Source organism: Portunus trituberculatus, chromosome 27, assembly GCF_017591435.1.
Source record: "Portunus trituberculatus isolate SZX2019 chromosome 27, ASM1759143v1, whole genome shotgun sequence".
Classification (NCBI taxonomy): domain Eukaryota; kingdom Metazoa; phylum Arthropoda; class Malacostraca; order Decapoda; family Portunidae; genus Portunus; species Portunus trituberculatus.
In genome coordinates, this window is record NC_059281.1 from 14,464,889 (window position 1) to 14,481,796 (window position 16,908).

The 16,908-nt window shown below is 37.3% G+C and overlaps 1 protein-coding gene across 2 annotated transcripts; it reads left to right on the top strand.

The window, feature by feature from the left end:
* Positions 1-787: 787 nt before the first annotated feature.
* LOC123509660 (M-phase phosphoprotein 8-like) lies at positions 788-11,508 on the top strand. 2 transcript variants are annotated; one of them, XM_045264119.1, is made up of 8 exons: positions 788-1,109; positions 3,790-3,966; positions 4,511-4,613; positions 4,905-5,056; positions 6,191-6,364; positions 8,088-8,276; positions 9,992-10,156; positions 10,399-11,508. In XM_045264119.1, exons 1-8 carry the CDS (start codon positions 927-929, stop codon positions 10,537-10,539), a joined length of 1,284 nt encoding a protein of 427 aa, XP_045120054.1. In that variant the 5' UTR covers positions 788-926; the 3' UTR covers positions 10,540-11,508. The 2 variants fall into 2 exon arrangements, with proteins under 2 accessions (XP_045120054.1, XP_045120055.1); XM_045264120.1 differs by lacking the exon at positions 8,088-8,276.
* Positions 11,509-16,908: the final 5,400 nt, after the last annotated feature.

Here is a 16,908-nt window from a genome sequence, read left to right on the forward strand (position 1 = left end):
AAAGAAAGAATGCACGACTTGTTTATATTATTTCTAAGTTTACCTACGCAGTTACCTATGATTTGCTGTTCGCGGAATTAATTTTGCCGTCCACTGCGAGTTCAGCATTTTACTTATTTTATTAGGAATTGTGTTATATGAATGAGCTTGCGAAATATATGCATTTAAGTTGTAAAATTTGATTAGCTTCTCGACACGCCAGTTTGCTTAGATGACTGACATATTTGCTTTTCCGAAAAATTTCTCATCGCTGCAATAATCATGAGCAAAGAGTTTTCATGACCTAACTAACTAACATCTTAGTGATTTTACAGTATGGTCTCGCTGCCTGCATTCCACTAATCCTTGTAAGCTGCGATGCCTATAAAGGCTGGGTGTTAGCGTTAGGGCCCCACCGAGTGCTATTCAGAAGGCAGAGTTGTCCCGTAATATCATAACTGCCTCCATGACCTTCGTCTTAGCCAGGCAGATGGTATTCAGTTTCGCAGCTCTGTAGCACTTGAATGCATCCCATGTCACTACACATGCTGATAATCCTTACGCTTTAGTCATAACAATATGTCAAATGCACACCCAACACACACTGAGCAAAGAAAAAAAAAAAAAAAAAAAAGCATTAGGTATAACGCAGATGCCAAACATTCTAGCGCTTCGAATGCATATTGGAAAAAAAGTTTGAAGAGGATTTCTGAAAAGCCTGAAGATTGAGAAAATCATATATATATTTCAGTTTGTGAGTAGCAATGAAGAGAAGGGTGTAACTGAGGTATGTGTGAAATGCTGAGGTGAGGGAGAGGTGGCACCTCAGCAGCTCGGGGAGAGAAGCGACGCCGAGTTGTTGTTTACTTCGCGCACTGAGAGTGAGGATCCGCGTCCCTCACAGCCTGCACAGCTCCCACGCCCCGCTCCCACGCCTCACGCCAGCCATGGGCAACAAGAACAAGCAGAACGGTGAGGCAAGGGACACAGACAGCACGCTACCTAAGGACGAGGACGTAGGCGCGGAGGGTGACGAGACCACAGACGACGAGGGAGGCGTGGACACCCCGCCCCCCCAGAAGGACGAAGAAGAACAGGAGGATGCCCAGAACGAGGATGGCACTTTTGAGGTGAGTCTGCCGCGACACTGTAATGAGTGTGGCACTTCCTGACCTCCGTTACAAAAAGTGATTGAAGTGTCGTGTCTCCTGGCAGGCTGAGATGAGGGTGGTGGCTGTCTATGGTGCGCGTCTCAGCTGCCTCCACTCTGGAGGTCACCTGCACTACTCCCCCCCCTCATGACATGCCTCTCATTACCCTCGGATGGCCTGCAGACTGTGACACTTGGCCAATTTCAGCTTGTAGCAAACATTGGTACCAGTGAAACAAGAATTTTTTCTTTTGTGGATTCTTATTTATTTATTTGTTTTTTAATTGAACTTTATTGACACGTCTTGACTTTTATTGTAAAATATGTATTGGCAAAAATATGAGTAATTGCTCTGCTGAAATGTTTTATTGCAAATATTGAATGAAGTATATATATATATATATATATATATATATATATATATATTGTATATATCCTATATCTGGATATATCTATCTATATATGTATCTACAGTCTGCACGAAAAGTTACCGCGCCAATAGTTTTTTGTTACACATTTCATGTCAGATCTTGAAAAAACATGCAAATTCCAACTCTACTACCCAATACTTCGTACTTTATTGCTTTTCCTTTTTTCTTGAGCACCTCTCTGAGATGTTTTGGCACACTATCAGCTAAATTTTGAAATGTTTCAGGCTACAAGTTTGCCTAACAATTGTGAAGCTCTTTTTCCAGCTTGGAGAGTGTGGAGGTGTCATGACCTCGTAATTTGGCCTTCATTACAACCCATAAATTCTCTATTGGAGATATATCTGGTGAATTGCCAGGCCAATCTTTTATGATGTTGATTTCACAATTATTTAGCCATCCTGACAATTTTAGTAGTATGAGCTGGTGCCCCATCTTGTTGGAAAATTTCCTCTTTGGTTTTCTCATATGATGACTCAAGATTATCCATTAAGAATTCCAAATACACTTCTTTAGTGAATAGTAGTGTTTTTAGGGAACAAAACAAGATCACCAAGACCATTGAAAGCAAAACATCCTCAAACCAATAAACTCTGAGGGTGTTTGGTGGTTTTTTGAGTGTAGCAGGGATCATCAGGATCAGAGCCTCTGTTAGATATTGTACCACTCAAACAGAAAGTGCTGTCATCAGACCACAGTACTGTACGCCACTTCTCTAAGGTCCAATCTTGATATTTCTGTGCAAACTGGATCCTTTTCTTTCTCTGTGAGTCATTTTTAAGTGGCTCTTTCTTTGCCCGGTAACTGCAGTTCCCAAGGTCATGCTGCAGAGTATCATGAATAGTACAGAGAGAGACACCAACTAATAAGCCAGGATTCCCTTCCTTAATTTAGCATCCTGTAAGGCTAGGATTGATCTGCAGCTGCCTCCTGAGAACTGTGTTTGTCCTCTCAGGTACTTACCAAGTGGCTTTTGTGGGAGCGGTAAATTTTTGCCCCTACCAGCTTTGAATTTTTGTATGAGCTCCTGCACAGTACAGAGTTTCAGGCCTTTTGAGTGCAGATTTCTTTGTTGCTAATACAGGTAACTCTCGATTTACGTGATAGATGCGTTCCAAGAGGCATCGCGTATATCAAAATTCATGTAGAACAAACATGTAATTCTCATAAGAAGCAATAGATAATAAGGGGACTGTGGGATGTGGTCCAAAATACTCTATTTATTTGGCTAAATTAACATGTTTTTATTATTTATCATTCTAAATACTAGAAGTGTATTTAAAGTAAAGGGAAAAGCTAGAAATAATAAGGAAAAAAAATAATAAGAAAAAGCAAAAAATGATAAGAGAAAACAAAACAAAGAATACGTTAACAAAACACTCACTGTGTCACTGCCTTCACCACTCACACCACAGTCAGTCACCATCTTCCTCTGAGCTTTTGCACTATAAAAAATCCACTTATCATGAATATGAAGGATGTTTTGGGGCCATCTTGGTGAATTATAGGAAGATTGAAGAGATTCGATATGTTCTCAGTGCTGGCAGACTGCACATAAGGCACGAGAAGAGGAAGGAGCAGCGGTGCTCCCACCTATCAGCCAGCTGCAGAACTCTCTGGCGTGCAGTTTGAAATTGCGTCTGGCGCTCAGTTTGAAAATCGCCAAAAGCGCGTACTGTATAAGCAAACCGATCGTGCAAATTAAATTAATTATAATATTTTTTTTGGTCGCGTAATAACAAAAACGTGTAAATTAAACACGTGTAAATCGAGTTACCTGTACCTGCTTTATGGACATGAATGATAGCTTGAATAGTTTTCTCATCAGTGCACTTTCCACCCATGTCTATTAAGCTGTGATACATAAGAAAAGAAGTGCAATACATATTAGTGCGAAAAGCAGGAAAAAGCATACAAGGCAGTACCAAAAAATCTACTCCCTATGACAACTGAGAGTGGCCTGAGCACCATCTCTCATCAGCATGAGGGAGGAGAGGGGTGTACCTCGCTGTCAGACATACAATATCTCTCTTACTCCTCTTGGCTTTGTTGCAACAAAAAAGAAAATAGTCAACTTGTAAAGTCACCGCGCCGCTCCCTAGACGCGATGACTTTTCGCGGACTGTATATAGCTTATCCATATCTATTTATATCTATATCTTATATCTTTATCTATTTGTATCGTATTTCTGTATCTATATTTATCTGTATCCTATATCTCTTTCTCTGCAGGTTGAGCAGATTGTGGACATGGAGTGCCGGCGCAGGTGGAAGTGCCCTGTGAAGTTCCGGGTGCGCTGGGTGGGCTACTCTGAGAAGGATGACACGTGGCTCCCCGCTTCAGAGCTCAACTGTGAAGACCTCATCAATGAGTTTCTGGAAATTTCAGGAAGAACGTTTGAGTACAAGGTAAGGAAAACTATGGTCTGCCTTGCTAGATATTTTGTTTGTAACTTGTGCAAAATATTAGGACTTTGCTGTGAGGTAATAAATCAACTGATAAATTTGAATAGTAACAATTATATTATTACTCTTATTGCCTTTTTGAAGATGTGTTTGGAGGTTGGAGAACTGTGTGGCAACTAGAGTCAGAATGAGAATAGGGAAAAGTGAAAAATTTTAGAGTTTTGTTGAGTATCATCCAAGTGGTTGGTGATGGAGATGGTGCAGTGTTATTATGCTTTAAGAATTGGTTGGATGGATGGATGGGTGGCAGCTCAGTCTGAGCTTATCTTTGTGTAGTTGCCTAGTGGTGGGAAGCACTCATGGTTGTCCAGGTGGTGGGTGATCTTGTCAGGGGACTTAGTATATTATACATCCTCATGGTGTTGCCATTTGTTGTAAATCCAGACTGCAAAGTACTTGTTGGTATTTTTTAATATATGATGTGTGTCTCTGGTTCCTTTCTGAAGAAGTTGATATGATATGATATACTGTGTTGGGCTTCCCACAGAATGCAATGGCCCCCAAAAAACGTCCAGCAGAAGGTGCAGAGATGACCATGCAGACCAGAAAGGCAATGTGTTTCTCATACAGTGAACTGGATGAAGATCAGGGTTGGTGTTGTAATTTTTTCACCTATGTAGCTGTACATTTTATCATTCAGTGATGAATCATACTACCAAACAGGAACACAACACTCATGCGAAGCTAGCCTAAGAAAGAGTATTGAGGCATCCATGGAATTAGTCATTCTCCTTTTGAACTTTACACTGTCAACTTTGTAATAAGGCTGCCTAGGTGGAATTGTTTTCTAGGTTTTGTATGTAGGGCTTGCTAGTCTTCCTTCCCTATGAAAAGTATGTAAAACTGTATATGAGGTCCTAATTGTGTGAAATTCCCATCAGAGGAAGTTATGCCAGCTGGAACAAGGACACGTAAAGTCAAGGTTAGGGCTGAGCCTAAGCCCCTCAAGCCTGTTCTTCCCAAGAGGAGGCAGCCTTTCGCTACTAAGCCTGTAGGCAGGCCTGCTCTTAAAAAAGAGCCTGAAGAATATGAGGTATGTAGCATTTTAACTTATATTGCAAGTCATTTGGAGGAATTTCAAATTCTCATGACAGATTCCATTTTGTAAAGAAAAGGAAGAATTGTGTATTATTACTTTTATATTGAAGAGAGAATGGAAAGAAAGGTCTTGCAATTGGAGTGAATTGTTTATTTTAGGGATTCATTATGATATAATTGATTAAAGATAATAATTCAGGGGAGGAAATTATGTTATTATTTATTCAACATTTATATTGTTGAAGAGTGAACTGATAAGTACAGCAGGTTATGTTATCACTGTAGGTGACATGAGTGGTGAAAGTAGGCAGTGGGTGAAGGGACTATTATATAGGTAGTGATGACCTTCACATGTATATAATTGTAAGTTTTAGTTTTAGTTGTGTGAGTGAGCATTGTTGGAGTGACATGATGATGATGATATCACACTTATTAATATTTCCCAGTACCACATATGTTGTGAGTTTTGTTACCAGTAAATTGGTGATTATATATGTAATTGTTATTTGAAATTGTAGTATTGGTAATTCAGGAATATGGTGCGGAAAGCAGCAGAAAGTTAAATGTTAGAAAAATATTGCATATCTGTGTTTATTACAAGCTCACAGTGATTGCAGAGGATGGAGGAGAGACTTCACTGATGAAAGTAACAAAAACCACAGCATTTTCCTTCAGGAAATGGTATTCCTTGCACTATTACATCAGGTATATTCTCTGGATCAACTTGATATGAACAATGCTTCATAAGAAACAGAAACTAACTTGAGAAATTATTTATTTACTTGTTAACAGTCTCATACATTTAGATTTAGATTTATACTTATACTCTTAGGGGATTAGAAGTAGACATGTGAAGGAATGATTGTGGATGTGAGCTTATGTTTGTGAGTGTTTTGTGACTTGTCTCAGCTCTGGCCAGTCATTACACTCCTCAAATAATTAAAAGGAAGGTGTCATGGACTAAGTAAGGTGCTCTCTCTCTCTCTCTCTCTCTCTCTCTCTCTCTCTCTCTCTCTCTCTCTCTCTCTCTCTCTCTCTCTCTTCCATTCATTCTGTGTAACAGGTAAGAGGCTTAGTGTTAATATGTTGATGTGAGTGTATGGAGGTGAATGAGGATGTGACATACCAGGTGGAGGCAGTGGTGGACCACAGGGTGCGAGGGAGGTTCACGGAGTACAAGGTGCGGTGGAAGGGATTTGGACCCAAGGATGACTCCTGGGTCCCTGAGGCTGAACTTAACTGTGATCATCTGCTCAACAAGTACTTCAAGATTGCAGGACGCAAAGTGGAGGAGTCTTATGAGGTAACTTTGTAATCCCCTCATTCCCATCTGGCCAGTTTCCACTTTTCTTCTCTACTTGGACTGAAATCTTCCACCATTCTTACTTGTTTGGTTTGTCATACTGATCTGTTAAATCTTTAAGTGTCATTTCCAGTCTGTAATTTGTAAGCATAAAGTCAGTGGAATTTTTTCTGAAACTTAAGTTGACAACAGTCTAGAGTCAATGCAACAAAGCTCACGTTATCAACTTTCATTGCCATCGACATCCTTACGTGTGTCATTTTACACAAATTGACTGGAATACAACATGGAAATGGATTTATGGTTATCCTTCATAGGTATATATAATGTGTGATGTAACACCATCTTTAGCAACAGTGTTGCTCTCTTCCTTGTAAGGAAGTGTATGGTGTAAGGATTAAAAGCACTGCATGCTGGCTGGTGACTGGCTTAGTGTGATAGCTTTAATCTCACTACCATCATCGCCACTCTTAAACACTTGTTGTGACTCTCCGTTGTGTCCCGCATTGTGTTGCGTCAACCATCGTAACAGAATGTGATGGCATACTTATGCCTCATGTGAAACTGAGAACATAACGTTGGTGTGGGATTGTGAGGCAGAAAGTTCTTGCTGGGGTTTGACTTCTTGAAAGATAGACTCTTATGCTTATTAGTAAGATATACTCTCAGATACAGAAAGAAGAAACAAGGATACACACATTCAAAACATCTATGTTCAAAAACAAATATTTTGAAATTATAAATAAAAATATGTTGGGCATAAATTGGCTAGAAATTTTGAGAAGGGATTCCATTCCTCAAATAAGAAGCTAGATTTGTTCCTGTTACAAAAATAGATACAGCAACATGTGACCTTATATTCTTGAAGCAACTTTGTAATTATAAAAAAAATATATATATATATGTATATTCTCATAAAAGTATCCTTAGAAATCAAGATTACCTCCAGTCTCTAGATAGCCGTTTGAACACCTAGCATTTCTATTTTTCACTTTTGTATAATTTGTTCATTGTTACTGGGTATTTGTGATTTCTTGAGAACTATGACTCATCTGCAATGAAGATATTTTTCTTGACCTGCCACTGTTGCAGTCATCGTCTTCCATCATTTCACAATATTTGCTTGATTTCAGTAGTTTATTTTGAATTTTTTTTATCATTCTCTTTTCAGGAGATCCATTTTTCATCATTTTTGTTTTGTCTCAAAACTGCACTCAGGCACACTTTGAACAGTAGCTCTCATTACAGTCATCAAGTTGAAAAGAAAAAGTTAATTTATTGTGGGTAGCATGGCAGCAGTTTGTGATTATTTAGATCATAGAAGAAAATGAAGAGTGGCATATTAACCTTGAACATGTTCCTCAAAGAACATCCAGGCTGTTAAACGAAAGGCCTAAAATTTTATTCATGATATAAGTTATGCTAAGAAAGCAATGTAATTCAGTACAATTTGGCTTTTGACAATGGCTGCAGATTATTGAAAAGTTCCATAGTCAGTTGTAGTTGTGTCATTTTCTACTCCTATGTAGCATAACATTGAAATTATCCTGTATGTCAGTGATAGATTTGTGATATAGTGTTAGTGCTGTTGAGATTAATATAATAGAGGCATGCATAGAAAAACAGTTGATCATATAATTTGAGTGGTATTGATTTATGATGCATATAACAAATGTGCATACAGGGCCAGTTATTTAGATTACCAATACAAACACTACACCAGGTGCAAGAGATCAAGGACATGCGGGAGTTGAAGGGCTGCACTGAATACAAGGTGCGATGGAAGGGCTGGAGTGCCAAATATGACTCCTGGCTGCCCGAGGAGGAACTCAACTGTCCTGATCTGTTGAACCGGTTCCATGCCACTCATCTCAAAAATGAGGAGGAGGAGGTGGAAGAGGAAGAATATGAGGTCAGTATACATAGTTGGCAAGTAAGAACAGATAATATAGAGGTGAGTTCGAGCTTCCCTCTTGATAGAAAGGTTCTTAGTTTAAGTTGATTACTAGTACTGTATGAAGTAGGGGCAGGAAACAGATATCAACTTTGGTTAAGGAAGCTTTTGTCAAGTGTCCATCTCATGCTGTGTGCTGATGCTGGTCACTGCATTGCTTACTCTTCCTGTTATGCTTTGTAGTTTCAAGGTTTTGTCACTAGTGTCATCTCTATTAGTCTAATTTTTTCTTTTAAGGTTCAAGGATCAATTTGTATTATTCCTGCGTTACAGTTATCTTCGATAACCAAATTAAAAGAGAAGATACAAAGGGTATTCCCTCTGTGATTAGGGGAACAGCTTGGTTATACATTCTACAACAGTGTCAGAGGAATTCTTCCTCCATATTCCCTGTACATTGTAAGTTGTGATTAACCCCTAAAGAACCAGTGGTGGCTATAGGTGCTTCATCAGGTGAGGACTGGAGGTTGTTATAATTGCTTTGTGATTTCTACACTAAATATGGCTACTTTTCTCATTTTTTGTAGTTCAGTCTTTGGTAATACTGCCTATTAGCTAGTTAGGCTAATCTCTCAGCCTGCTCAGCTTCACCATAGCCAAATGCAGTGATAGTGATTCTGACGAATCCCTCTCCCTCCGACCTTCACATTTCAACACAATGCGTATTCCCTCTCTCTCAACTTGCTAGACATCTTATGAGGGTGCAACAGGGTGGGAACTCAAGACTATTTAGCATGTGTGGAGAGAGGTAAGGGCATCCATTTTCATTAGGCACTAGCTATACCTAGTCAGGCAAAATTGACACATAGCAGAAAGTGACTTGCTACATCCCAAAGTTTCTCCTCTTCAACTGACTGTCACTCCACAACTACTGCTCATAGAGGCACTCAGAAAATCAAATGTTAAAAGGAAAAGTTTGTAATGAAAGGCATGAAAAACTAGTTACAGAGTACCTTATTTGAAAATTGTCAGAATTTCAAAGATTTGCCAAAAGATTTTATAAGGCCTTAGTAGAAAATGTATGAGCACAGATTTGTTTTGTATATCGTAGAGAACCAAATGTTAAAGGAAAAGTTTGTAGTGAAAAGCATGGAAAACTAGTTTGTTTTCCTTGTCTGAAAATTTGGACATTTTTCAAAATTGATCAGAATTCTTATAAGGCCTAAATGAAATGGGACAAAGTAGATCAACTCTTCACCAAACAGGAACAATGTACATGCTGCAGCACTGCTGCCTGCTGTGATGGTTGTGTCGCCTGCATCACCTTATGTTGCGTATCAGTCTTTAATCAGTGTTGATAGATATCAGTTTGGACTATTGTTTGCTTGTTTATGGCCTTGTGACCTTGTTGCAGCAAAGGTAAATTTGTTGGATGAAAATATGCTAAAAATGAAACAGTTGCATACTCAAGATAAGTGGCAGCACACTGATGAACCACCACAACCACAACCAGTGTGCAGTCCTCGGGGTGGAAAAATTGACACTTAAGTTTTTCTAAAATTTTGACTCTCTCTCTCTCTCTCTCTCTCTCTCTCTCTCTCTCTCTCTCTCTCTCTCTCTCTCTCTCTCTCTCTCTCTCTCTCTCTGTGTGTGTGGTACTGGCACCACTAGCAGGATCCCTGTCAGTAGGGTGCTACACACCATGCCCCTAATCATTGTTTTCTTTGCCTCAGGTGGAGAAGATCTTGAATGAGAGGGAAAAGCGAGGCAACAAAGAGTATCTGGTGCAGTGGAAGAATAAAGGACCAAAACACAATTCTTGGGAGCCTGAAGAGAACTTGGAGAACTGCAGAGATGAAATTAAGAAATTCATTGACTCACAGAAGAAGAAGAAGAAGGTGAGTTTGATGTGCTTTGTATCACAGAGCTGAATATTGATTATTTTTAAAGCAGATTATGGAGTGGAGGAGAATAACCACTTTGCAATGGAATAAATGTTTTTGAATTTTTAAATTTTTCAATTTTGAGTTAAGACGTTCTCATTTACTCTCCAATTTCTGTGTCTATGAAGGGCTTTTCTTTACTTCTTATTGTCATTGATCCTTGGGTATTATGTGTTATGGTGACATTCCTTTCCCAGCCTGCGAAGCCCTTGAAGGAAGTTCGCAAGGGACGAGCGGCAAAAGCAGTTGAAGTAGAGGAAGAGCAAGAGGTAGAATCACCAGCTCGTTCTCGCAGGACAGGGAAGAATCGATCTTATTCAGAATTTTATGACCAGTGATTATATTTTTACATTACAGTTAAGGTTTGGATGACTGTTTCAGTATCAGTGGATTAAATTTTTTGTAGCTAACCCTTATTGCCCTTTATGGTTATATAGTAAGTATATATGAAAACAGTGGATTACTCACAGGCATATTCTTTCATAGAATATTTTTGTTAGAGTGTTACAATTTAGGTTGGACATCACTGTCTGTGATTGGCTGTATCAGTGGAACATTATGCTTTTACAGGGCCCAGTAAACACAGGTTTGTGTGGTCATAAGGGCTCAAGAGTGTGAATTTATCTGTGACGTGTGAAAGAAATGAAAGGTGATGGACCTGTATGGTGTGGAGAAAAGAGAGAGAATCCATTTAGGCCTTCTCAAAGTGCTTGTTACTGTGGCCAACAATGCTGGTCACCATTCTGTCTCCCTAAATAACCTGTGTGGCACACAACAAAAGTCTTTAATTCTTTGAATTGTCATAGATTATGCAGTCTATAACTAGGATGAAACTAATTATCTACTGTTTACAAAACTTAACAATTCTCTGAAAATATTTTACCACATTCTTCTTTCATTCTCATTCATTTCACTCACTGTAATATAAAATTTTTATAATTTCATATAACAGTTTATTTATTGATTGATTCTGTATGATTTTCAGTGTGTGTGTGTGTGTGTGTGTATATATATATATATATATATATATATATATATATATATATATATATATATATATATATATATATATATATATATATATTTGCATACCTATACATAGTGTTTGTGGTAGAAGAACTTTACCTGTTTGTCACATAGTGTGTTAATGCTCAGGTGACAATGAAGGGAATAAGTCTTATCACGCGTCATCTTTGAGCAAAAGGCTTAACCTGGATTCTTTTTTGGAGCACATAAATGTAAACAGTATTTTTATTTTCGTTGAGCAATATTTTTCTTGAATATCATTCTTGCCAAGATAGTTAATCATCTTCATCATCATCATCATCATCTCTGCTTCTTCTATATTCTTTTTTGTTATGAATTGTTATTTTGAGCATTGTAGTGTCATCATCATTGTTGTTGTTATTATTTGTAGTAGTAGTAGTAGTAGTAGTAGTAGTAGTAGAATGATAATAGAAATCCAGCAACAACAAGGAAAAGAATAAGGGAAGGCTAAGAAGCTTATTGTGCAATAATGATAATAACAATAACAACAACACCAGCAACAGTAACAATAAGAACAATAGAAAACATAAAGAATATAGATAAAGATAAATAATGAAAGTGAAAGAAAACAACAACAATAATAATGTTTGCATGTGTGTGTGTGTGTGTGTGTGTGTGTGTGTGTGTGTGTGTGTGTGTTTATGTGTGTGCGTGTGTGTGTGTGTGTGTGTGCATCATCACAGCATGGGTTAGGCTATGAGCAATGGACTTGGCATATGAACATTTCTCTAAATGAGGTTTTAGAAGACCAGAAGCATATTTAGTAATAAGATAATAATGTTCAGACATCCTCTAACTAATAATGATAACAGTAATAACAATGATGATATCAGCTTACAACAATAGTATATGCTGTAATGAAATACCCTAAAGGAATACGTCTGCAACAAAACCTTTCAAAATGTTTTGAGTTTAGCAGTAATGTGATTTTATATATATGTATATGTACATAATATTCATATGTATTCTTGGCTGTGAGTGACTAGATGAAATGAAGAACAAAAGATAATAAGATTGCCTCCAGCATGCATCATCCCTCTTTGACAGTTGCAATGTGACTGGTTACAAGAGTAGGTGTGGCTTATGCAGGTGGTGCCCTGTAGCTGCCAGTTTATCACTGGACAAACAATTAAATTGCACGTCAAGAGATGTATCCGGCAGTGTAAGAGTACATGTGTTGTAGCAGTAATTCCTCACTTGTGTTGAATTGTAATCAGCACCAGTACAAATTTCATTCCAAAAAGAATGAAAGAGATTCATTAAAATGCTTCTGTTCAGGTATATTTTACCTTGTCATCTTAAAAGGGAAAAGAAAGCTGAGCCCATAGACTACACAAAATATTTGTGTCCTGATGATTAAAGGATGCTGATTCTTTCCTTTGTTATATGAATGTCCACCAAATTGTGTGTCAGTTTGTAAGCATCAAATGGTACCTGTTATAACTGCTTGCATCCCAGTAGTGTTAATGCTCTTGAAAATGGTAATGCCCTGTGGAAATGGCAATGGCCTGTGAAATATTTGTATTCAGCAATATAACTTAAGGGAGAGAGCACTTTGTCTAGAAACACAACACTTTTAAAAAGATTTGCAATGACCACAGTTAGATGTGTGTAGATTATCATTGTGTACTCCAGCTTCTATGTGCCCTGCAATGACATGTACATAGGGAAGCTCTCTCTCTCTCTCTCTCTCTCTCTCTCTCTCTCTCTCTCTCTCTCTCTCTCTCTCTCTCTCTCTCTCTCTCTCTCTCTCTCTCTCTCTCTCTCTCTCTCTCTCAGATGGGCAAGGGTATGTTAATTTTCAAATTATCAGTGTTCATTAAATTTTAATGTTTTATGTTGATTTATATTTTTGTAAAATATTTTATCACTGATTGTGGATAAAACTTGTGCATAGAAATTACCAATTGGATTAAATGGAAGTTTTTCTTATGAGTTAAATTTTGGTATTTAGATATTGCTTATATTATGTATTTTTAGAATACTAGTGAGCAAACATTCTTCCTCATTTACTGACCTTTGCTTGGTAAATCTGATAGATATAGATAGGTATGTAGGCCATATGAAATGTTTGGTGTGATGAAGTTCACTATGATAAGGGTTTGCTGTGTTATTATTGTTGTTATTGGAAATATTCAGATTTAATTTGAGCATTTGCTCTATATGTGAGGGACTCATGATTTTATGAAGGTTGTGACACAATGCTCAGTGTGAAGTTAATTCCATGTTCCATATCAAGATTACCAGGATCCAATATGGCAACGGCATTGATGTAGTACATCCACAAGCAGCTTTGCTCTTTCATGAGCTCTTATGTAAAATTGCTTCACACATACAAGTTTCATCAGCTCTCACTAAGTTGACATTCAGACAGAACTGGGCCCCTTAGCATTGTTTAACTTGCACATCATACATTAGTAACTGGTGAAGATTATGCATATATATTTGTGTTCACTGTTTTTTGGACATACAGGCAGATCAGGCTGGGTATTGGTACCTTTCTGTGGCTGTGCAGCTTGTTTGCTGTGAGCCATGCACAGCCTGATAAAACTGTCTAGACTTAGTATAGTGTATGAAAAGTAATTATGATATGAGGGAAGCTTATGTTGCTTGTAAATCCTGTGCTTAACTTTAGCATTTATATATTTGTAAGTTTGTTTTGCTTGTTAATTTGCACAACTCTCTTGATTTTTTCTAAATGCACCAGGGCATACCAGGATAAGATGAAAACACTTTTTAGCATGACTACTAACTGAATTGTTGCCTAGAATATATTCAGGATTATATATTGTTTAAAAGCCATATACATTGTGTATTAGGTTATTTTCAGAAAGGGTAATGTGTATGTGAATATTCTGTGTAATAGGATAAAAAGCTTCTTTGTATAAAGTGTAAGTTAGAATGTTTTTACATAATTTTTGTAGATACACTTCAAATGAGCCTACCTAGTGTTTCACAGTATTCACTTCATGATTTTAAAATGGTTATGAGGAAATAAGTTATCTTTGCTTCTGAAAAAATGTCCAACTTGTTAACTTCCTTGATTTGCAGAAATACAAATGAAGCACTCTTGTTATGCACATGCAGTACCACCAATGCTTCAATACAAGGTCACAAATATGTGCCAATATTTCCATTGCAGGTGAAATTTGTAAAAACCCTGCACTGCCATACTTCATTGTGGGTGTCAAATGGACTACACAGGATGAAAGAGAAAGGGATGAAAATATTTAGTAATGGCAGTGTGAATAGAGAAACTGATCCCAACCTATTATATAAAATATTCACTTTTTTCCTATTTTCTGTAAACTCTGTAAATGGCTAGGGACTTGTGATATAATCAAAATTGCATCTGTATAGTGTGTCTTATTGTGCTGATGGCAGAAAGAGTAAAGTATTGAATTTGCATATAAGGAATACTGTAGTTTTGTTCAGGCATTGGTGCTAAATGACTTAGAATTATTTGACAAACACTGAAGTATATTAGGTAATCCAGGGTTTGAAAGTTTTTGACCATTTCTATCTTTGTTAACTATTGTGAAATATTTTTATAAGTTGCTTAAACTTATCTACTTCCTTCACCAGCTTCACTGCATTCACATCAAGCAAGTCAACTTGAGTTGTCTCATAAATACGGAGAGAACATTGAGTAGTAAGCTTTCTTTTCCTTTTAATTTAGTGCTTCAGTAACTCTGTGTATTGGATAAAACAGTTATCATCCAATTATCAACAGAATATGTATGGGTCATACGTACTAGATTGAGTGTAATACAGGTGAACACCAAAGGTATGAATGAAGTACAATCATCCCAGCAACATTTAAAGTCATACCACTATTTCCCCTTTAAGAGAATCATTTTCACCCATTTTGAGAAGACTGGCAAGGAAGAGTGACCCCCACTTTTGTACCTTTGTAATAAGGCAATACTGCATTACAATAGTGTAACTCAAGTCAAATGACAAAGGATGACGATGTTACTCATTTGATGTGAATGTAGCCTTTCCCTCCCATTGCTCTCATAAAGAAATACCACATGATGGTTTTCTTTCTCTTGATTTGTATTTAGTAGCTATTTAGTAAATTAACTGATTGACATGTGGCCATATTTTTCACATATATTTTCTTTTAAGATGTATAGTAATTATTTGAACGTTTTATATCACTATGTTCAAGTTGTCAGGGCTTTATGAGTTATGAGATCATGTAAATAATGGGATGAGGTGATGATAAGCTTATCCTGTCTTCAAGGATATTTACACAAACTTAGCATTAAAAGCTTTGCAGTTCTCACTTGCACTGAGTTGACCTGTGTAATGGCTGGCTTTGCTGTTCTTGTGTGCACTTTAAATGAAGTGATTATGAAAATAATACTAGGTGTTTCATAAGAGACATTGAGTGAGACTGAAATCAGTGCGCACCTGTATATATGTATACAAAAATTGCAGACTCAGAATTATAAATTGCAATTGCAGTAATGTTTAATAAGAAAAATGTGTATATATATATACTATAACAGACTGTACACCTTTGCTTAGTTTTGTTTGGCAGGCTGGTGCTCCTCTCTCTGTGTTAGTGCAAGGAATTGTTTAAAGGAAGTTGTGTTTCATCCTTGGCTGCTGCAGAGAGTGGAGCATCTCATTGAAACGTAGTAATAGTGAGCCCTTAAAGTATTTTTGTAGGTCTCATGTGATGTTGAGAGTTTCATAATCATGTGTCAAACGTATCCTCTCTATCCTGGGCGCCTACTACACTTCTGCCTGCCTCGAGTCACATCTTTACATGTCAGTAATTATATTCCTGGAACTTTTTCCCTCTGGCATCCTGAGTACTGTCAGACTGGGTTAGACCAAAGTAGATTTTTTTTTGGTCAGGTTTGGTGAAACAAAAGAAATTTAATTGTTATTATTATTATTATTATTTTTTTTTTTTTTTCAACATGATAAGACCCTGTTTCATTGCAGATAATTTTATCATGATATATGATAAATATATGTATTTAACCCCTGTCCTTTCTCATACAGGATATAGACAAGAGGTTCAATACCCTCTAGCATTTTTTGCTTCCTCTATTCCTATACATACTCCCTCTAGTGGTGAAGGAAGGAAGGTACTGCAAGAATTATTGGGGAGTTGTTAAGCATTATCTGAAATGTGTGTTAACATACAAATGAATACATATTGCAATGATTACTTGAATTGAGACATGGAATAAGTTGTTCCATTCTGACTACAGTGTCACAGATAATTGTCAGATGTGTCAGCCTCTGTCCCTTTTGCTGTAAATCTTGCATTGTTGGGAGTGGAATCTTTAGACAGGTTGGGAAGGAAGACAAAGTAGTTATGTGAAGTGTAGGCATAGAAAGCAAATATATGGAAAGTACAAACACTATCTGGATCTTGTTTCACATTCTTTTCTCAAGACTTTGTGAATTGCTTCATTTGTGACATCTTCACACTTCTATTGTATTTCATCACATGTTACTGTGTGCATGTTTTAGTCATGTAAAGTTTTACAACCTTTCATTTTTTTTATGTGTGCAATCTTGTTTGAAGTTTATGACAGTGTTATGTATTGCTTATCTGTAAGTGATGTTGGATCATGAAGCCTTGGCTCTCACAGGTGTGCATACCATTGCTTTATTTGAAGTAGTGCTGCTCT